The 23,736-nt window shown below is 35.5% G+C and overlaps 1 protein-coding gene across 1 annotated transcript; it reads left to right on the top strand.

Annotated features, from left to right (window-relative positions):
• The first annotated feature begins 13,522 nt into the window (after window positions 1–13,522).
• On the top strand, window positions 13,523–14,733 carry LOC127090690 (polygalacturonase). Its single transcript, XM_051029409.1, has 3 exons — window positions 13,523–13,858; window positions 13,953–14,471; window positions 14,554–14,733. Exons 1-3 carry the CDS (start codon window positions 13,523–13,525, stop codon window positions 14,731–14,733), a joined length of 1,035 nt encoding a protein of 344 aa, XP_050885366.1.
• The last annotated feature ends 9,003 nt before the right edge of the window (window positions 14,734–23,736 follow it).

Genomic DNA, 23,736 nt, shown 5'->3' with positions numbered 1-23,736 from the left:
TTCTACTCCTTTTTCAGTTTAATTCATTATTGAAAATTTGTTTGCGAAAATAGAATATGCGCGGTAATGAAGCAGGCGCCTCCTATTTGCTTATTCGAGGAACAATGAGGCGTGTGCCACCCATTCCTTTATCCAAATTCATTTAGTGTATGTTAATCGGTGGTTGATAATTTGAGCAATGTGGCAAGCGCCAATCATTCAATTATTCAAGAGGTGGTGAGGCGAATACCTCCCATTCTTTTTTATCCGAAGTTTAAATTATTAAAATAAAGTCTTTTAGAAATTATAAGTGGTTTGCAAAAATAATTTGAATTTGTATGATTAAGGTTTTAATTAGATGACGAGAATCTGAGTAATATGGTGAACGCCAATTATTCGAAGACCCGAGAGATAGTGAAGCGGATGCTTACCATACCCTTTTTCATCCAAAGTTTATAAATTAAAATGTTTAAAAAATATTATATTAATTTAGAAAAATGATTTGATTTTTGTACGATTAATGTCTTAATTAGACGACGAGAATTCAAGCAATATGGTGAACGCCAATTATTCGAATGCTCGAGAGATAGTGAAGCAGGCGCATACTACACTCCTTTTCATCCAAAATTTAAATTATAGAAGTAAAGTCTTTAGAGATTATATTTGATTCGGAAAATGATTTGAATTTGTACGATTAAATCTTTAATTGGGTGACAAGAATTCGAGCAATGTGGTGTGCGCCAATCATTCGAATTCTCAAGAGATAATGAAGCGGACGCTTCTTATGCTCCTTTTCATTTCTAACTTAGAATTAAGAGCTTTTAGGCAGTATTAGTAAAGAAACGTTTGGTTTTGAACTTGTGAAGATTTAGTCGGAAAAAAAGTTTGGTCAAGATTAATTAGCTAATTAATTGAAGATGAAATTATTTAATCATGTTTTCTCAAGTATATTTCTGGATTAGAACCTCCAAATGTCCTACTCTCTTTTGGTCCTCTGCCGACAATTTTAATTGGATTTTCTTTGATTATGGATGTAATTTGGTTTTCGTGCTATCCGGTCATTTGGATCTTGTGTTGAGAATGTAACTTTAAGGATTGTATATTTCTTTCTTGTAATGTTATTGATTTTCGTGTCTGTCTTGAACTCTAACTTGGTATTTTGCATTTGTTGAACTCCTTCATAAATAGTCGGTTAAGACGCAACTGGCTCTTGGATTTGCAGTTCACGGCGTGCTTCTAAAGGGTAGCCTGTGGTTGCTATGTCGTAAGTTCTGGTTCTGCAGCCGACACATGTTTCCATTTAAATAGATTGTTTGATTGTAGTTGCTGCTAACTTGTATTGTGGTTTTGCAGCAGGTTTTGGTTTGCAGCGTCATTGGTGACATGGGGTGATGCAAGGAAGAATCCTCGACAAGGCTAGTAGCGGTGTTTGACCCTAAACAAAATGACAGAGATCTTTTACGTCAACTGAGGAGGTTTCAATTTTGTTCATCGTCTTTAGTACTAAATTGAATAGCATCTTCCGTCTAGGCTCAAAAGCGAACAAAACCCAAACTACCTGATAAATTCGATCTTCTAGTAGCTAAAAACATGATAGAATTCATTGTAGGCTTTCTTTTTTGCGAAATCATAACGATTTTTCCATGCTGCGAGTGCTTAGCATTTAGCTTCCTCTAGAAAGCAAAACCGAATTAGCTATACTCTCAGCTTGTCGTGTGATTCTAGTACTATTTTGCTCTTCGCCATTAATCTTTTTTTTCGTTTTGTATGCAAAATGAATAACTTGGAATGTTTGTGAGTCGACAGTTTGTTGCATATGGCATCAAGCGCAACATTTTGGCACGGTTGGGTTTTGACATGGTCAAGAACCGCATCCGGACTTAGACGCTGTGTCAAATACCTCATGAATGCTTAGAGGGTTTTAGATTTTAGCTTGATTTTGAATTACCGCACATTGTACCCTCTTGAAACTGACTATTATGAATTTATGCTAGCGGATCTGTTTTGGATAGTTACTTTTTTATTTTTAACGCAACTTATTTTCCATTTGAGCTCTTCTTCTGTGGCAGCATTGCTCGGTTTTTGATGCGAACCTTGTATTTATTGGCTTATGCAGCTTATAGTCGTTTTCGTTTAGCGCATTTGATTCATTTTGCTGTCGATGTTGTTTCTCTGTTATGCATTAGGTCATTCCCATTCACCAAGTCTATTTCCTCTTGCAGCTTTTTCTTTTCGATGGTATTTTCTTTTTGTCTTATTTGAGTGCAACCTTGGATCACATGGGTTACACTATGATTCCCACTTGCAGTAAAGGACAATTGACTTTACTTGTTATTTCCAAAAACAAACTAATAGTTGTACCTGGGAATTGGTTTTTATGATGATAACTAAGGCAATTTTACCGAGATAACCCACTTTTTCGAAGAAATTCCCAAAATAACCCACTTTTCAGGAAAATTCCCAATCTACCCCACTTTTAGGAGGAGGCCCCAATTGGATTGGCGACCCCTCTTAAAAATTACAAGGATGCGCCAATTGGATTGGCTAGGGCACCTGCCCTAGCCAATCCAATTGGCGCCTATGTGTATTTTTTAAGAGGAGGCGCCAATCCAATTGACGACTCCCTTAAAAAAGGCTCAAATGAAAAAACCTCCAACATGAAGGTTGTAGATCTTTTCAAGACAATGAATTTGGATATAAATTTTGCATCATTTGGAGTTTTTATGAGAAAGTTATGGGCAGTTGAAGTTGGACTTCTGAGTTTTTCAACTGTAATCTGACCTAAAATGTCTTGCATTATTTCATGTGTTTCTTTTAGAGTTATGAAATTTTGTCCAACATAACATCTGAAGTAGACATCTTAAATTTTGCAATGCACTTGGTCCCACCTCAAAATAATTAAAAATGAGTGAGTTAGATCTCTGTGTACTTGACCCAAAATTAGGGTTTCTGTCAAAATGACCTATAATGTCTTGCATTATTTCATGTGTTTCTTTTAGAGTTATGAAATTTTGTCCAACATAACAACTGAAGTAGACATCTTAAAGTTTCCAATTAACTTGGTCCCACCTCAAAATAATTAAAAATGAGTGAGTTAGGTCCCTGCAAAGTTGACCCAAAATTAGGGTTTCTGTCAAAATGACCTATAATGTTTTGAAATGAATGATGAGCTTCCAAGTTTCAAATGGATTTTTGATGAACATGAAAGTTGTTCATATGGCGACTCTTCTTAAAACTTGAATGGAGGCGCCAATTGGATTTGCTAGGGCAGATGCCCTAGCCAATCCAATTGGCGCCTATGTGTAGGTTTTAAGAGGAGTCGCCAACTCAATTGGCGAGTCCCTCATAAAATGCCTTTTTTGTCTTATAAATAGATGCGTTGTGTGACCTATTGTTCCACAACTCATATAATCATTTGGCTATCATGTTTGGTGTTCGTCGTCGATACGGTAAGGTGATTTATGCGAGAGACAAACCTCAATTGGTGATGCTGTTTTGGAACATCACCACGTTAGATCAACTGAAGAGGGAGCTGGTTCGATGGTTAGACGAGAAAATACCAGAAGGGGAAAAAATCAGAAGTATTGAGAGACTTGACATTATCTTTGGTTGGGTGCGAATGAAGACTGATAAGGATGCTAGGGAAATGATGTTCGGTCGAGACGACATTAATTTGATTGTTGTAATCAGTTAGAATTATTTATGTTTTCAGATGTTTTGTACTGATGTTGGTTATGAAACTCGTTGTAACAAGAACTTAATGATATATAATTATTGATTGTTACAGAAATACAATGTTATCAAAAGCTTAAGATCTAGATAAAATGTTAAAAAAAGCTTAAGATCTAAATAAAATGTTACAAAAATCTTAAGATCTAGATGATGCTCCTTGATTGGGACAGTTGTTTTTGTTGTGTCCTGGTTGACGACAGATACTACATAATCTTATCATTTTATCTGTGGAATCCATCTCTGTTCTGATACGTGTGCTGTTTGGCCTTCCTTTATTCTTTCTACGCATTTGTTCATTGTGCCAAACAATATCTCCTCCATATGGAGGCCAGTAATCCTCCATTGGTAGTACTGAAAAGCTTTGACTATATACATTCATGATGGTGTTGGCCTTGTACACATCAGATAAATGGGTGTAAGCGTCTTGACGAGTATAAGCGCATGCTGCAATGACATGGGAGCAAGGTATGCGGAAGGCCTGAAATTTTCCACAATCGCACCAACTTCTGTGTAGTCTAACAGCGTAGGCTAAATTTGGTCTCCCCTCGTTGTTGCCCATTGTTTCCTGGACGCTGAAATTTTGTCTATGACGGTCAAACACTGTTACAGCGTGTGTCGTAGCTTTGACGCTCTCCTCTTTCATGACCTTCATGCAACACTCACTGAATACTTGTCCGGATATTAACACTGCACTCCATCTTTCACCTCTGGTTGCGAACATAGAAGCCAACCTATAATAGGTTGATCTTACCAAGGCGGTTATTGGCAGATTTCGAATCCCTTTGAAAACCCCGTTCATGCATTCCACAATGTTTGTTGTCATGTGGCCCCATCGACAACCACCGTCAAATGCTCTTGTCCACTGCTCTACTGGGATGTTATTTATCCATCTCCCCGCGTCTTCATTAGACAGTCGAATCTCATCACGATAATATTGAAATGACGGTTGAGTTAAAGCATACCCAACATTCACCACCTTCTTGCGAAGATTCTTATCTTTTATAGCACGCATGAAGTTTTGTGCAATGTGTCTGATACAGTAGACATGTGTAGAAGGAGGATCATGCCATCCGTTGTCATGGTTGTTGTAGGCACTTTCAATGGCAGCATGTCTATCTGAAATCAAACATAGATTGGCTTGTGGAGCGACATGCGTTCTGAGATGTCGAAGAAAGAAACCCCATCCACCAGCCGTTTCACCTTCAACAAGAGCAAAGGCAATGGGAAATACATTGTTGTTACCGTCTTGTGCAACTGCCATGAGCAAAGTACCCTTGTATTTTCCGTATAACCAGGTGCCATCAATTTGCAGGAGAGGTTTGCAGAAAGCGAAACCTTTGATGCACGGGTCAAATGCCCAAAAGAGACGGTGAAATATTCTATTACCTGTAGCGCAGGTTCCGTCTGGCATCATTGCTGGCACTGTCTCCAGAATTGCCACAGTTCCTGGGACATAAGTTTTTAGTGCCCATAAAAACCGTGGTAATTCCTTGAATGAATCCTCCCAGTTGCCGAAAACCTGTTCAACAGCCTTTGTCCTTGCAATCCATGCTTTCTTGTAAGATGGAGTATAATTATATGTTGTTCGGATATGGGATATAATTATACTCACCTTCATTGATGGGTCTTTATTTACCAATGGCAGAATGTCTTGACATATCAAAGTTGTGCTCAGTTTACGGTGATCTTGTTCAACGTTAGTTGCAACGCAACTGTGAGGTGGTCTATTGAAGCGATCTCCCAAGAGTCATTTTTCTTCTTGTAAGATGCAGCCAAACGAAACTTACAAAGCATGTTACGACATTCGATAACATACCTTCTAGAATCAGTGCGTTTCACTGTAAAGTCAGCAAAGTTGTTCATGTGGAATTTTTTGATTGCCAAGACACATTCTTCTTTGGTAAGAAACATGTCTCCCACCTTTAATTCGCCTACTGGTCTCGGATACGGATTATAGAAGACACTGTCGGACGTTTCATCGTCGTGAAGATCCATATTTGTCATATGTTGAGGAGGATTGTAGGCATGACTAGGAGGTATTGGTGGTGGTTGAGCCTCATCTTCATCGTCGTTGTTCAGGATGTGATCAACCTGTATCTCGGTCTCCTCTTCTTCTTCATCAACAACGTCGACTTCTACTTCTGCTTCTGGGTTGAGTTCATCTGACCATTGTGCATCATCTGCAGCATCTTCACCAGCTGCATCCTGATCGGTTAGTTGAGACTGTTGAGACGGTATACATGGTTGTAGAGTAATGTACAACTCGATACAATCCATGCCTGAAGGTTCATGACTAAGAAACATGTTTTGAACATCTTCATCGTCTCGTATCTTAAGGGGGAAAAACTTGCATTGACCATTCTCAAAAAATATAGGATTTTGATATGTCATCTTTGACACAATACCTGATCCTATAAAGGATTGTATTCTTTTTTTCAAATGCAAAAAGGTTGCATTTCTCTTCATCGTGACTCTAATGGTATCAGTGTTTCTAAAACAAAAACCATGAAGCTCAGACTCAAAAGTTTCACCGTTGCAGTGAACGTTGACACTGTATATTGATGAAGATCACATTTTGGAGATGAAAACTATTTTGCAAGTGCAGATGAATGTGAGTGAAGTGTCTTGGATGTTGATAGTAAGACACTTAAATAGATGGTATCAGTCTCTCACATGCTAGCTAGTTTTGAGATGATGTGTTGGACATTGAAGCTACTCTGAGATAATGTGTCAAGCATGCAAGTCAGTTCTGAGATGAGGTGTCTGTCATGCAAGACAGTGTGAGTTGATGTGTCAAGCATGCTAGCTAGTAATGAGTTGATGTGTCTGTCATGCAAGACAGTGTGAGTTGATGTGTCAATCATGCTAGCTAGTCAAGACAGAAGTGAGTCTTCAGCATGCAGGATACTAGAGAGCCACGTGACTGAGATGATGTGTCAATCTGCAAGACAGTGTGAGTTGATGTGTCAACCAGGCAAGCTATCAAGAAGTGACTCTTCAGTATGCAGGAGACAAGATAGCCATGTGTCGGACATGTAAGACAGTTCTGAGATGATGTGTCAGTCAGGCAAGACAGTGTGAGTTGATGTGTCAGACAGGCAACCTATCAAGAAGTGAGTCTTCGGCATGCAGGATACTAGAGAGCCACGTGTCTGAGATGATGTGTCAGTCAGGCAAGACAGTCTGAGTTGATGTGTCAGACAGGCAAGCTATCAAGAAGTTAGTCATCAGCATGCAGGAGACAAGACAACCACGTGTCGGACACCTAAGATGGTCAGACATGATGTGTCAACCAAGAAAGGCATCAAGAAGTTAGTCATCAGCATGCAGGAGACAAGACAGACACGTGTCGGACACCTAAGATGGTCAGAGATGATGTGTCAATCATGCAAGCCATCCATAAGTAAGTTGTTCACCATGCAGGAGACAACAGTGCCACGTGTCAGACATGCAGAAGGTGGCGCCAATTGGTTTGGCGCCTACACTTAAGGCTTGCACATGGTCGCCAATTTGAATGGCGCCCCCATGGAGTCAGTCCTCGAAACCAAGCATTCAGAACTAGCCTTGCATGCATGTACCCTATGGTGTCGCCAATTTGAATGGCGCCCCCTCTTTATTATTGTACATGGTCGCCAAATGAGGTGGAGACACCATGCAAACACAATTTTTTATGCTCTCCTCCATTTGCCTATAAATTCATCCACTCCTTCAACAATTCTTCCACACCAACATTCTCACTACTTCATGGACATTACTTCTTTTACAATTTCATCTTCAAAAAAATCTTCCAATTTCATCTACACCAACTCCCAAACAATATGTCTTTACTCACAATGGGCGAAGCACACAGAGGAACAATTGCAAACATCGCAACATACGTAAGTTTTTTCTTATACTAATTTTTTATGTTTCATCTCCACCAACCCTATTTTATTTTGAAATACCAACTTAGTCAAGTGTTACATTATTTCTATTATAGGATGTATCAAGGTTTCGAACTCGAGTCCACGAATTTGTCCCAATGGACCCGATGATTCAACCTTATGTTGAACTCGCCGGTTTTGGTCACATTAGCAAGATTATGTCTTGGTCTATAGATAACAAGTTCATTCTAGCCTTATGCGAAAGATGGAGGCCAGAGACACACACATTTTGGTTTCCAACCGGTGAGTGTACCGTGACGTTAGAAGACGTCTACATGCTTTTAGGACTACGAATTGAAGGAAAAGTTGTTAATGGTAAGACCAACTATGCAAATTCAATTTGCATGGAGCTTTTAAACACTGATTTGTTAGATGATAATGCTAGAGGTCAAGGTATACTACTCTCACGCCTAAAGTCATATTATAATAGTTTATATTTAGATGAGCATTCTATCGAAGATGCTCGAATAATCAAAACTAGGTGTTACATTATGTTGTTACTAGGATCCTTTTTATTTCCCGAAGGTAGTGGTTCTAGCATGCATATTATGTACTTACCTTTACTTAGACATATAGATAGAATAGGTAGTTATAGTTGGGGATCTGCATGTCTAGCCTATCTCTATAGTTCGTTGTGCAAAAACTCCCACAAAGACACTTCTACATTTTCTGGATGTGCTGTTTTGCTACAAGCATGGGGATGGTCAAGACTACCGTCTCTAGCACCGGTCAATAACAACCCCTTCACTTTTCCATATGCAAAAAAGTAAGTTGTTTAAATTGCTATATCTTTACTTCCTTCCTTACAGTTTAGTACCCATAACTAATTTATTTTAACTTTTTGGTGTAGATGGTCGGCACGTGGTATGAATTACAGCAGATGTCCGAGACACTGTATTACTCAGTATCGCAACCTGTTGGATCACCTTCGACCGACAGACGTAAGCAAAATAACTTCATTAATTCTATTGTCTTTTTCTACATTCATTTAAATCCTATTGTCTTTAACATTTCAGTTCATTTGGCGTCCATACCTTAATATGGATCATGAGCATCAGATCAACCCTGAAGACGCAGCCGTATGGACAACATGCACACCGATAATACGATTCACAACAGTGGAGATGCACAACACCGATCGTGTGAAGCTGCAGTTCGGTATGGTCCAAAATATCCCAGACCCCCCAGCTAGCCTAGGAGAATGGCATATGCGTAAAGTGAACGACCAATGGAACTACAACCCTTGGCAAACCTTCGCAAGATCAGAGTGTCGCAAGTGGAAGCACCGTCATGACCATGTCTTAACTGACACAGTCATGCCAAATGAGGTAAAACCAAGTCGTACTTATATGGCTTGGTATAGATCGGTTGGATTTCAATTCATCGCCGATGATATGTACCTCTACGACCCACGCCAGACAAGTTACACACAAGAAGGATCAACATCTAATCCCCAACAACATTCTCAACCCGATTACTCACAACCACCTATCCGTCAAACTTTCCTTTCCAAAAACACACAAACATACAACCAAAACATGCCATTCACCCAACCCCAATACCAAGAACATCCCCCATACCATCACCAACAAATGGACCATCAACCTTCGACCGAACATCGCTTCGCACCCACACCTTCACCCTACCAAAGTCGCCTTAGCCAAAACACTAACCGCCCCTCCTCCTACCGTAGCCAAGAACCCCAAACATCACAATACCAAAACATCCCACAACCATACCCTTTCCAAACACCCCAACAACCTTTCCAACCGTTCCTAGACCCATCATTCACACCCATGTCTCCCTTCAACCGTCCCGGTCGCCCATCCATGAGTCAACCACACCCCAACTTCTCTGGCATGGGTCATGAGCTCAGTTACACCGGTACACCATCATTGAATACTGAAGACTATGCTGAGTTGGCTGAATACCTCAACAGATCTTCTCCTGTAGGAGGTAATGACGCTCCTGGACCATCAGATGAACAAACACCGGTGCAAAATCGTCAACGTGGGTTAGGGCCAAGGGTTATGATAGCTAGGGGATGTGGGACCGGAGGTCGGTTAGGTGATCCCGGTCATCACCATTAGGATTCTTTGTGTAAAATCCAAATTTTATTAATATCAATTCATATTATGTCAAATTTATCTTTGTGTAAACTCCAAGCATTTAGTTTCTTTGTCTAAACTCCATTTTGGCAAAATTCACATATACATGTTTTGACTGAAACTCCATTGAGATGTCTACTTAAAATAAACACATATCATAATACAAAACATTATAGGTCAGAAACCCTAATTCAAGGGCTTGTTATTGTTATGTTGAAGGGCTTGAATTTGCTCCCTTTTGGCAAAATTCACATACACATGTTTTGACAGAAACCCTAATTTTGGGTCAAGTTCGCAAGGACCTAACTCACTCATTTTTAATTATTTTGAGGTAGGACCAAGTGCATTGGAAAATTTAAGATGTCTACTTCACTTGTTATGTTGGACAAAAATTCATAACTCTAACACAAACACATGCAATAATACAAAACATTATAGGTCAGATAACAATTAAAATGTCAAAGAGTCCAAGTTCAGGTGCCCATACCTTTCTCATAAAAATTGCAAATGATGCAAAACTTTAGTCCAAATTCATTATCTTGAAAAGATCTACAACTTTTATGCTGAAGGTTTTGTCATTTGAGGCTTTTATCATTCAAACAGAAGGGCTTGAAGTTGGTCCCTTTTGGCAAAATTCACATACACTTGTTTTGACATAAACCCTAATTTTGGGCCAAGTTCGTAAAGACCTAACTCACTCATTTTTAATTATTTTGAACTGGGACCAAGTGCATTGGAAAATTTAAGATGTCTACTTCAAATGTTATGTTGAACAAAAATTCATATTCCTAAAGGAAACACATGCAATAATACAAAACATTATAGGTCAGATAACAGTTCAAAAACTCAGAAGTCCAACTTCAACTGCCCATAACTTTCTCATAAAAAATCCAAATGATGCAAAATCTATATCCAAATTCATTGTCTTGAAAAGAGCTACAACTTTCATGTTGGAGGTGGTTTCATTTGAGGCTTTTTTAAGGGAGGCGCCAATTGAATTGGCGCCTCCTCTTAAAAATAACACATAGGCACCAATTGGATTGGCTAGGGCAGGTGCCCTAGCCAATCCAATTGGCGCCTCCTTGCAATTTTTAAGAGGGGTCGCCAATTCAATTGGCGCCTCCTCCTAAAAGTGGGGTATTTTGGGAATTTTGCTGAAAAGTGGGGTATTTTGGGAATTTCTTCGAAAAAGTGGGTTATCTTGGTAAAAAAACCTGATAACTAATGGGAGGTAGTCGTGTGGGCCATGAATTTAATGGTTTATGAAAAAAAAGATTTAAAGAAATAGGTTTAATGGATCGGAGCAATTGTATTGGTGAATAGATTTTCATTGAAATTAGCATAATTAAAATGGAATTGGATAACGGTTAATGGTAAAAGAATGGGTTTAAATATAATGTGGCTTATTTACTGGACTACTGTATTATGATGGCTATGAAGCAACTTAATTGAAAATTGGATTTGAATTGGGCCCGAAAAATAAATGTGGAATGGGCTTTAACAAAAATGAAATGTTTAAAGAACCAATTCATCTCCTCAAAATCAATTTGGATCTTTTAACTCGACTCGAACTTCTTGAAATTAATTCGGGAAAGAGCGAAACAATTAAAAAAAACCAAATTTATCTTTAAATATCAAATCTAACCTCAAAGTCAGATAAAACTTCAAAAGTTAATTTGAAGTTGAAATCAAAATGAGGTTAGAATTAATCGGAACAATTATTATGACATGATGACAAAACGATGACTGCATACGAATGGATTGGTGAGTCCAACTGACGTGGCCTGTACAACCGGTTAACAAGATACGTGGTAGACCCTGATGATCAAGGCATGATTAGGCAAGATCAAATGCCTCAAATCCAAACGATTTACCAAGCTAATGAAATTGTCCACCACTATTATCAGCCAAGGGATTAGGGTTTGATTGACTTGATCCAGTATGGACCCTCAAATTTGGGTTTTGCTACCTTATTAAACATAACTTAGGGAAATAACAACAAAAACCCAAATTTCCTCCTTCGGTAAGATCCCCATGTTTTAAGTCTGTGCATCATGCTTTAAAGTTATTAACACCAATGAAAGCTTCAACAAGCCCAGACAAAATTGGGGTATGACAATGAGAATCATCACATGGTGATTGATGAACCAGACGTGTATTTGAGAACAACCCTTATTTGTTTGTATCATCAGTTCGGAACTCATATAGAGTAGTAACAGAGAGGGCGAATGGTTATTTGGTGGATCTTGTGACCCATGACCATAGTCAGTGGATTCAAATCGGTCGGAGAGAAAATCTTTGTTATGTGAAAAATCATGGCATGTGTTCATAGAGCATGAATTTGGATCGGTCGGGGAGTAATGGTCTTAGGAAGTAGAGATTTGTTACCAGTGTCCATAGTCCAATACGTAGGATCGGTCGGTGAAAGATACGTTGTCGGACATTCCCAAATAAGGATTCATTGACTTATGTGAACTCCTGTTGTGTGTTTTCCGTATGAAGTGTGAATTCCCTTAAATGCTTAAGTCTCTTTTATATTTTGTAAGTGTGCCCAATTAGGACCAAGTGGAATGAGTTAAGTTAAAAATTGATAAGAGATCCATTTAGAGCCAAGTGAACCCATAAGATATGAGAACTTGCTGAGAATATTATGTCACCTGAATATTATTGTTGTTTCAGGTAATTCTATGTATGTATTAGGCAACGATAAGCTTACTTGTTGATGTTTTGGCGATCGAACTTTTTGGATTGTGGTCTACCGTTGTAGATCATGTGGATCATGTTCCATTTATGTATATTATTTCTTCTAGACATGTATATATAACATTGTAGATAGGCTCTTAGATGTATCAGTACCATTTACACTATTGTTAGCAAAGAAATTCCAATTTGCAAATTCGACAGAGGAATCAGCTGGAATTTCTAAAGAAACACAAGGCAAGGTCAAATCCATTTTGAATAGATATCCAAGGGGAAAACAACGATGTTAAACATAAAATAAATCAGGTATGGGACTTAGTGAAATTTTCAATGGATATGATCAAATTGTCAATCATGTACCTATATACTACTTTATATTGGGTGTGCATCATGTATCAAATTGTGCCGATGAAAACACAAATTTTCCTTGAAGATGAAGAAATGATGATTAGACCCATGATGGTAAATATATAATGATGATGTCTAAAAGCTATAATTAATTTTTTCAGCTTTTTTAGAAATATATTAGTTGTGGATTTACCTACGGATTCTTAAAATATTGGTTTTAGAATTATCCACAAATTCTTAATATGTTGTTGATTTAACTCTGGGTATACCAGTGGAATAGTTTTTGCGGGTTTCCTACCTAAATAATTACGAAGGTTTAGCTTGGAACCAATGTCAACAGAAAATTCCAAAGGAAAGCATACTATTTTTAGTAGTGAAGATCAACTTAATCCAACACTATATATATATATATATATATATATATATATATATATATATATATATATATATATATATATATATATATATATATATATATATATATATATATATATATATATATATATATATATATATATATATATATATATAATTGCATCTGCATCGGATTGCAATTGCAATGTGACTTTAAAACTACACATTTTACGCTTTAGGAACCCTACTAGATGATTTCATCCTTGTTTCTTAAAGTATTTTTATCAAAAATAATTATTTAATGACTCGAAATAATTATTCTTGTCGAGTTGAAAATTCAAAGAAAATTAATTAATTTCTTATAAATTATAATTAATTATGTCTTTCATATACAATAAGGCTTTCACAACTGCTTGGAATGAAGCATGTGCATCAACAACTGCGGCCAAAATTCTGATTTTGGCTGGAACATACAAAATGGGTTTATTAGAAGTTAAAGGTCCTTGTAAGGCTCCTATAGAAGTTCAAGTGGATGGCACAATTGATGCACCTATGAGCAATGATGACCTTAAAGGAGCTGAACAATGGATCAGGTTTGACACTATAGAGTCCTTTACCTTATCAGGAAAAGGAGTTTTTGATGGTCATGGTGCAGCTACATGGAAACATGCTCCAATTGCTTGGAAAGATACTAATTCATCTAAACGTGCAATGGTAAACACAAATAAATAACTATATTCAATAATGAAAAATCTTACTCATATTATACAGTTACAATTAAATTTATTGGTTGAATTCCTTCCAATAGAATATTTATTTTCATGCTCTCACCAACTCATTGGTGACTGGAGTTACATCTAAGGACAACAAATATTTTCAATTTATGGTTTTGGCGTGTTGCAATATAGCATTTAATGTTGTCACAGTTATAGCCCCTGATGAAAGTCCTAATATTGATGGAATCCATATAGGAAGATCAAATGGTGTTACAATTACTAATAGCAACATTGGTACTAGAGATGATTGCATATCATTGGGTGATGGTAGCCAAAAAGTAACTGTCGAAAATGTGAATTGTGGACCTGGACATGGTATTAGTGTTGGAAGCCTTGGAAAGTTAACAACTGAAGAGAATGTAGCAGGTTTAATAGTTAAGAATTATACTCTAACAAAAACTGAAAATGGTGTGAGGATTAAGACTTGGCCTGATGTCCCAGGAAAAATTACTATTACTGATATGCATTTTGAAGATATTACCATGGTTGATGTTATGAACCCTATCATCATTCACCAAGAGTATTGTCCATGGAACAAGTGTTCCAAAAAGGTAATCAATACATCATCTTTAATTATATATTAATTATAAAATTAGAAGTTATATGACTAACATTAATTCTTGTACGGTTTAGAATCCATCACAAATAAAGATAGGCAAAGTTATATTTAAGAATATTAAGGGCACATCTGTAACAGCAGAAGGAGTGACTATTATTTGCAGTAGTGGTGTACCATGCGAAGGTGTGGAGTTCAATAATGTTGATCTCACATTCAATGGAGCCCAAGCAAGAGCTAAATGTTCTCATGTCTAACCTTTAGTCACAGGAAAAGCTCGTATTTGTGGAGATTCAACTTCAGCATCACCTTAAGCGTCACCAACTTCAGGTTTAACTTCACCTTCAACTTCACCAACTTCAAATCCAGCATCACCTTCAGCTTCACCAGCTTCAGCTTCAACATCACCTTCAACTTCACCGGCTTCAGCTTCAGCATCACCTTCAGCTTCACCGGCTTAAGATTCTGATTCAGAGTCAGCTTCACCAGCTTTAGATTCATAATTTTTTTTCTTATAAATAAAACTATTTAGAAGATTATATAAACCATCCCCATAATATGAGGATATACTAGTATAATCCTGTATGAATACATAACTTGACATGTGTATTAGATCTATTTTAATGTTTATATGTATTCTTTCTCATATAAAAAATAAATTTCACATGGTTTGTGTAATAAGCGACTTAAATACATTGTTTAAAATACTTGAGATTCATATTTAATAATTTGAAATGTATTGTGATCACTGGGGTTAATGATTGAGACAAAGTGACATGGGTTCTCATATTTAGGGAAAGTCCTAAATAGAAATACACTTGTAGAATTAAGAAGATGACCATCGAACATGGGGATGTTCATGTAAGCCACTTTATACTAATTCAATTGAAGAATGGATTTCTTTTCTTGGGTTAGAAGCCCCCAAGACGTAGGTGTTATTTGCACGGAATTGGATTAACAATCCTCGATATTCTTTTATTGCTTTACGATTTATCATCTTGTTTTATATTTTTTGTCTATTCTGGTATAAGAATTGGATACATTCGTTAAAGCATATGGTCTAACATCTACCCCTTTAAGAACATAATTTCAATTGGCATCAGAGCAAACAACCTATCTTGTTTGGGTGTGTTACAAGGTTCTTATTATGTTCAAGATGTAGAATTTCAAAGGAGAGCAGTTCATTATCCACGTATGCTTATGGAATGAAGAATCATCCAAAGATTAGTGCTAAAAAAATCATGATGATTCTAACAATACTACGAAAAACATATATGACAACAACTATGAAATACATTTATCACGATTGTATGTCCGCGTTAGGTAACGTGTGATTGAAAGTGTGTTATTTACAACCACAATCTATTTCCTGTTGTATTTTACTATAAAGCATGCTACCTATAGTCATAGTTGTATTAAACAAACGTAGTAAAATATTTATAGGTCTTGGGTTCGATACTCAGCAACGTCATTTTTGGCGTATATTATTCTGGATAACACTCTTCCTATAAAAATAGTTGTATTAAAAATCGATTGTAGAATTATTTATCTTTTTTAAATATATATTTTCTTATTTTACAGAATTCCCAAGTTTTTAAAATGAAGTTCTCTAAATTGTATCAGACAAGAAACATCAACAAAGTCATTGGAAAGTTAACAACTGAAGAGAATGTAACAGGTTTAATAGTTAGGAATTGTATTCTAAAATAAACTGAAAATGGTGTGAGGATTAAGACTAGGCCTGATTCACCAGGAAAAATTACTATTATTGATATGCATTTTGATGATATTACCATGGTTGATGTTATGAACCCTATCATCATTGACCAAGCGTATTGTCCATGGAATAAGTGTTCCAAAAAGGTAATCAGTACATCATCTTTAATTATATATTAATTATAAAATTAGAAGTTATATGACTAACATTATTTCTTGTACGGTTTAGAGTCCATCACAAATAAAGATAGGCAAAGTTACATTTAAGAATATTAAGGGCACATCTGGAACAACAAAAGGAGTGACTATTATTTGCAGTAGTGGTGTACCGTGCGACGCTGTGGAGCCCCAGCAGGAGCTAAATGTTCTCATGTCAAACCTTTAGTCACAGGAAAAGCTCATGTTTGTGGAGATTCAGCTTCAGCATCACCTTTAGCATCAACAACTTCAAATTTAACTTCACCTTCAGCTTCACCAGCTTCAAATCCAACATCACCTTCAACTTCACCAGCTTCAGCTTCAACATCACCTTCAGCTTCACTAGCTTCAGATTCGGCATCACCTTCAGCTTCACCGGCTTAAGATTCTGATTCAGAGTCAACTTCACCAACTTCAGATTGATAATTTTTTTCTAATAAATAAACTAATTTAGAAGATTATATAAACCATCCCTGTAATGCGAGGATATACTAGTATAATCCTGTATGAATACATAACATGATATGTGTATTAGAGCTATTTTCATGTTTATATGTATTCTTTCTCATATAAAAAATAAACTTCACTTGGTTTGTGTAATAAGCGACTTAAATACATTGTTCAAAATACTTGAGATTCATATTTAATATTTTGAAATGTATTGGGATGTAAACAAAAGAGACATAGCAAATGATCAAATTCATATAAATGGTTAGTTGAACCTTAAAATGTAAACACTGAACACATCAAAAGGAAATTTACTACAAATTATTACTTCTCAAATAGGATTCAAAGGTCAACCTAATATTCAAACTATAAGGATTAGAAGATCCAAGACCATATTAACAAGTTCATGGATTTATGAAATTCCTAATTGCATATGCTTCATGCATAACGACCACTAAATTTTTATCATTTTGACTCAGGCCATTGACAAAATAAGTGTATGTTTTGTGGTCATGGTTAATTTCCTTTTCTTTATCATTTTGTTGAAAAGATTAGTGTTGTTCCTTTTGTATTGCCTGTATTAAGAAAAACCACATGGAGTCTTCAAGATGTTTTGGTGAATAAAAGGCACATGTAGGATCACATGTTTCAACATGTGTGCAACACATACCATTTGTCTGAAGGCCATGATGGATGTTGTTCTAAGCGTATTTTTGTTGTTTTGTTTTAATTATCCTTGTTGTTGTCTTTTAGTAATGCATTTATTAGTTTTGTTTGGATAAATAAATGGACCAAAACAAACCAAATGGAGATTTCAATTTGAATTCAAACAAATTAAATGTTTTTGGAGGACGTGGTCTCACCATCAATATCCCATTGGAGAAAAGCCCTGAAGTTGCATTGTTATTTAAGGAGAATTAAATCTAACATTTGAAGTGTGCAATTTATTAAGATTTGTGTGTTAGGGTTTATACTTTGAGTCTTTGTTTATATTGTTCTTTGTGAACCACTCTAACGCCTACATTCATATCTAAAGGCGTATAGTTTGTTTGTTAGTTGAGTTGCAACTCAATGTTCAATATTTTTATTATTATTGTGATCACTAGGGTTAGTGATTGAGAGAAAGTGACATGGGTTCTCATATTTAGGGAAAGTACTAATTAGAAATATACTTGTAGAATTAAGAAGATGGCCATCGAACATGGGGATGTTCATGTAAGACACTTTATACTAAATTGGCTTAACATTCCTAGGTATTCTTTTATTGCTTTACAATTTATCATCTTGTTTTATATTTTTTGTCAATTCTGGTATAAGAATTGGACACATTCATTAAAGCATTTGGTCTAACATCTACCCTTTTAAGAATATAATTTCAATTGGCATCAGAGCAAACACCCTGTTCTGTTTGGGTGTGTTCCATGATTCTTATTATGTTCAAGATGGAGAATTTCAAAGGAGAGTAGTTCATTGTCCACATATTCTTATGGTATTAAGAATCATCCAAAGATTAGTTCTAAAAAAATCATGACGATTCTGACACTACAATGAAAAACATATATGAGAATTTTTATGAAAGAAATTTATCACGATTGTATGTCCGCGTTAGGTACTGTGTGATTGAAAGTGTGTTATTTACAACCACGATCTATTTTCTGTTGTATTTAACTATAAAGCATGCTACCTATAGTCATAGTTGTATTAAACAAACGTAGTAAAATATTTATAGGTCTTGGGTTCGATACCCAGCAACGTCATTTTTGGCATTATTTACGCATTATTTCAAATAATAATATCTTGGTGTCTTGGTGTCATGACTTTAAACACCTATAATTTGAAATAATAATAATTGTTAGCAAATAACCTTAGAAATTATTACATTAAAAAAATTATGAATACAAAATAAATAATAAATTTTAATTTTTCCACATGGCTTCTTGATGATCGTCATGAAAAACATGCACAACATCTATATCAACGTCTTCATATAAAGTAGGCACTTGTGTGGCGTAATAAGGAGTGAAAGGTATATCAAACTTTCACCAATATGAGGAATGTATTTTCCTTGGAGAATAATTTACCACCTCCTCTATAAGTCCTAAGGGTTTGTCACATTAAAAACTTGTTTTTTCTAGGTAGCCATGATGAACAGTTCTGTGATATGCGTTTTCTTGGCATGGTCAACCCGTGTGAATCCTAACTAATCAGTTTTTGTTCCATTTTTATTGAGCACCAACTTTCATTTACATAAAGGCACTATGAAAATAACATAATCAATCTCCAAAATCTCCTCAATGACACCATAGAAAACTTTATATGCCAATATAAGATTCTTATCTTTCATACTAGAGAAACACATAGTTTCAGCCTAAACCATAACCCCAATATTTTGCATTGTGTTACAATCATCTTTTCTATTTGTATAAAAGGAAAGTTTACTAAAGTGATACCCAATCCAAGTTATCACATTAAATCTTTTCATGTACGACAACGATTTATTTATCTCTGATTCACTTTCATCTTTAGAAGTCCTTTCATTAAAATAACTTATGAATTTCTTGTTATGCTCTATCAACAATAAATTCTCACTTATTCAATGATAATTTTTATTTATGAGTATCCATGGAACATATTAAATGCATATAAATATGCTTGAAGAAATACATCATGAAGCATTGGCATAACATTTAAGCATTGAGTACCTCTACCTCCATAATTGTCAGCATGATGAGACTTTAGAATTCCTATAGTCTCTGCTTCCAACAAATAGTTTTAACAAAACTCAACAGCTTCTTCTATCATGTACCTTTCAATGACCGAAGCTTATGGTCGCTGATGATTCTTCATATATCCTTTGAATATCTTCATGTATTACCATGCTGGATTCATTCTCCTTAAATAAACTGAAGCATAACATCTTATTTTTCTAACTAGATGAACAAGTAAGTGTACCATAATGTCAAAAATGATAGAGGAAAATACACCTTCAATTGAAAAAAGATTATTGCAGCCTCATCTTCTAATTCATCTAATTTTTTGAAATCAAGATTTCTATTACATATAAAATTGCATAATAATCACACTTTGGTTGTAGTTGGTGTTACATTTTTGGGAAGGGTGCCACTGATAGCCACTAGTAGAAGTTATTGCATCAAGACATGACACTCATGTGATTTTAAGCCAATTAACATGAGATCCTTCATTGATACAAGTTTCTTGATGTTTGACGAGTAACCTTGGGGAACTTTGATACCATGCGAACACTCTTTTTTCTTTTCCTTTTTAGATAGAGCATGACATGCAGGATGCAAATAGGTTCTCTCTCCTCTATATTCTGGAGTCAAATATGTTCATATACTCATCTCAACCATATCTAAACAAGAATTCTTACTATAATTAGTATTTACTGGAATCTTTAGAAGTGTTTTTATTAAACTATCACACATATTTTTCTCCACATGCATCACATTAAGACAATATCTTGTATTGAGGTTAGACCAATACGGAAGATCGAAGAACACCAATCTCCTTTTCCAAATATTTCTATCAACATGACCTTTTTTATTCTTTTCGAAAAACAACAGTAAGGTGTACTTGTCGTTGTTAAACTTCATTTCCCATTAAAGGTTTATATGCGATTTCCCTAGTCGAATTCTTTTTTCTAAATTCAAGTTAATAAAAACATGTATTAGATTCACATGTAGGACACACTTTATGTTTTTTGACACTGTATCCATCCAAATTACCATATGTAGTGTAATATCCCATATCCTTTAAAAATATTTATACCTTGTTAGTTGAGTCAAATTCTTAAATGCTCTATTCTTTGTCAGTTGGAACAAATAAGGTAATTACTGAACTCAAATGATTGTAATTATTATTCAATTCAATTGACCTTTATAAATTTGTGCAAGAAAGACCATTTTGGTAACATTAATTAATCTCCAATTACTCATTAGAATAAATATCTGAATTTCAGATATTTTCTCTTCTCTCTCTTAACAACCAAATGCCATTGTTATTAAGAAGAAAAAAGATAAGTTGGGAGAAGAAGAAAATAAAGAGAAAATAGAAAGAGAAATAATAAGAATAAACTTTGAGAGAAAGAGATTAGGAATGTATCAATAAGATTTCAATATTAACACTCATCATCCTCTTGATTCAAGGTGGGTTCCTAGGTAGACATAACTTAGGTTTTGTGTGATTTTGTTGTGAGCATGAATTTAGGGTTGATGCATAGAGTTATTGTGTTTTACTTGCTTGCATGTGAAAACCCATGATAATTGGTATTGAATTGTGTATCATGATGCTATATGTTATTTATTGATGCTTGTTTCTCACTCTGTTAAGTTTTCTTACTATATCTTTCTTGGCATTCACTCTAGGCGAGGGACTGCATGATAAGAAAGCGTATCAAGTCCAATCAGAAGTTGTTTTAAAATTCTCTCTATGCGAGGACACGTGTCTCTCTATGCAAGACAAACGATTTTAAAGGTAAATGACATTCTAGATCCCCTAGCTTGAGCCTTCCTGGGAGCTCACCTGGACTCCTTGTTTTAATAGGAAGAGGAAAACTAGAGCTTTGGGCTATCTACCTCGCCTGAAGCTCGCTTAAAGCTCGCTAAGCGAGGGTTTCGATGATTTGAAAAATACTTTGTTTCTCTATTTCCACCATAAAATGGGAAGCGTAACTCTGATTGATGCTTGGACGGATTGTTCACCAGTGCTTTTGGCAACTAATTACTTAGTTTTGGATAATTACTTGCATGATCAAAATAGAAAATCACACGGCATTTTTGTGCATATTTTTCCAAAATTCAATTCCTCAACTAATGTTATAGGTTATAACAAAGTGTTTAATAAAGTAAAAAAAAACTAAAAAGGATGAACAAAGAGCTTGGTGGTTTCGACTGTGTCAATATCCAAAATAAATTGTAAACTTAATAAATTTTAGACAAAGTAAAGGAGAAATAAAAGTTACTTCAATTAAATAAAGAAAAATTGGTGAAAATCATACATTTTCACTACAAACCCCTTTCTCGCTCTAACTTGGGTAATTTGAGTTCTATAGAGATTTTGTAATGATATTACCACCTGATTCTTATTGCTAGAATCACTATATATACTAATGTAAAAATAATTATCTACAACACAAATTTCCCTACTGTATGACACGTAATCTCTGGTGAAGTTACCATCTTCGACCAAGTGTCACACGCGTTTTTTACCTTTGGATAAGATTAAAAATAAATTATTCAATATAACACTTTTACTTTGTTTCAATGATCATGGTTGTTGACTCAAGCTGTCTAATTCAGAGGAAAAACAATCTTAGCCTTTAAAAAAATGCTAAGTAAAAACTCATAGCCAAAATAAGTCAAAACGATAATTACGATTGATGCTAACTATATCATACATATCACCATGTGACCTTATTTTAACTAAGTCTCATTTTAGTGTCATATCCTCGTTGTTGACCTTTGCACGTCGAGAATTCCAAGCTAACACATATGCATTGGAAAACTAGTCTAATACTCTACCTTTTTGGTAAAGAGAAACCATGCTTATGTTCCAAATATTAATTGAATAATGGTAATAAACTTTATGTGTGTATCATGAATTATGTGATGATGTGTATGAATCAAATGATTAATGTATAATCCAAGTTCCATGATGATGAGTGAGAGTAAACATAAAGTTATATATATGTGAATGGAATTAGAAAGATGAGTTATTTATGGTAAATAACTTAGGTTGTGATACTCGAATGCAATAAGCTCCTCTTTGTGAATCCGTGATCGAGTAGTCTCTAGAGAAGAGTTATTCCATCCACGAGAATGCCGAAGCCTTGGATGGATAACAATACCATTGTTGTGATTCAACTAGCTTGTATGGAAACACATTGTAATATATTCTGATTTTTATAGAACCACATGGTAGTTATGATATCAACCCTTGGTGATTGTGGTATGATTACATGGTGTTTCATGAGTATCATCACATGTGGATTAATGTACCAATCGTGTATTTGAGAATAACCCTTATTCATTTGTATCGTCAATTCAAAGCTCATATAGAGTAGTAACCGAGAAGGAGAATGATTATTTGGTTGATATTCTGGCCCATAACCATAGTCAGTGGATTCAGGTCGGTTGGGGAGAAATTATTTGTTGTGCGAAAAATTATGGCTAGTGTTCATAGAGTATGAATTTGGATCGGTCGGGGAGAAATGGTATGAGGAAGTAGAGATTTGTTACCCGTGTCCATAGTCCAAGATGTAGAATCGATAGGTGAAAGATACTTTTTGTACATTCCCAAAAAGAGATTCCTTGACTTATGTGAACTCATGTTGTATGTTTTCCATATGAAGTTTGAATTCCCTTAAATGATTAAGTCTATATCATATTGTGTAAGTTTTCCCAATTAGGACCAAGTGGAATGACTTAAGTTAGACATTGATAAGAGATCCCTTTAGAGCAAACTGGACCCATAAGATATGAGAACTCAGTAAGATTATTACATCACCTTGATATTATTGTTGTTTCAAGTAGTTATATGTCTGTTAAAGGCAAGGATAAGTTTACTTGTTGATGTTTTGGCAATCAAACTTTATAAATTGTAGTCTTCCGTTGTAGATCAGGTGGATTGTTATAGATCCTTGTTTTATTTAGGCACCTTTATATATCATGTTCCATTTATGTATATTATTTATTTTAGACAAGTATATGTAACATTATAGATAGACTCTTTGGTGTATCAGTACCAATGCAAATTCGACAGAGGAATCAACTGGAATTTCTAAAGAAACACAAGCCAAGGTCACATCCCTTTTGAATAGATATCCAAGGGGAAAACAACGGAGTTAAACATAGAATAAATTAGGTATGGGACTTAGTGAA

Source organism: Lathyrus oleraceus, chromosome 1 (assembly GCF_024323335.1).
Source record: "Lathyrus oleraceus cultivar Zhongwan6 chromosome 1, CAAS_Psat_ZW6_1.0, whole genome shotgun sequence".
Lineage (NCBI taxonomy): Eukaryota > Viridiplantae > Streptophyta > Magnoliopsida > Fabales > Fabaceae > Lathyrus > Lathyrus oleraceus.
The sequence above is the reverse complement of the archived record's forward strand: the minus strand, read 5'-3'. Positions and strand labels throughout refer to the sequence as shown.

Bases quoted from the DNA above. Each gene is read 5' to 3' on its own strand.
- LOC127090690 (XM_051029409.1), top strand. From the start codon at position 13,523: ATGTCTTTCATATACAATAAGGCTTTCACAACTGCTTGGAATGAAGCA. The intron at 13,859-13,952 runs GTAAACACAAAT...TCCTTCCAATAG, and splicing joins ATTCATCTAAACGTGCAATG to AATATTTATTTTCATGCTCT. The intron at 14,472-14,553 runs GTAATCAATACA...TGTACGGTTTAG, and splicing joins GGAACAAGTGTTCCAAAAAG to AATCCATCACAAATAAAGAT.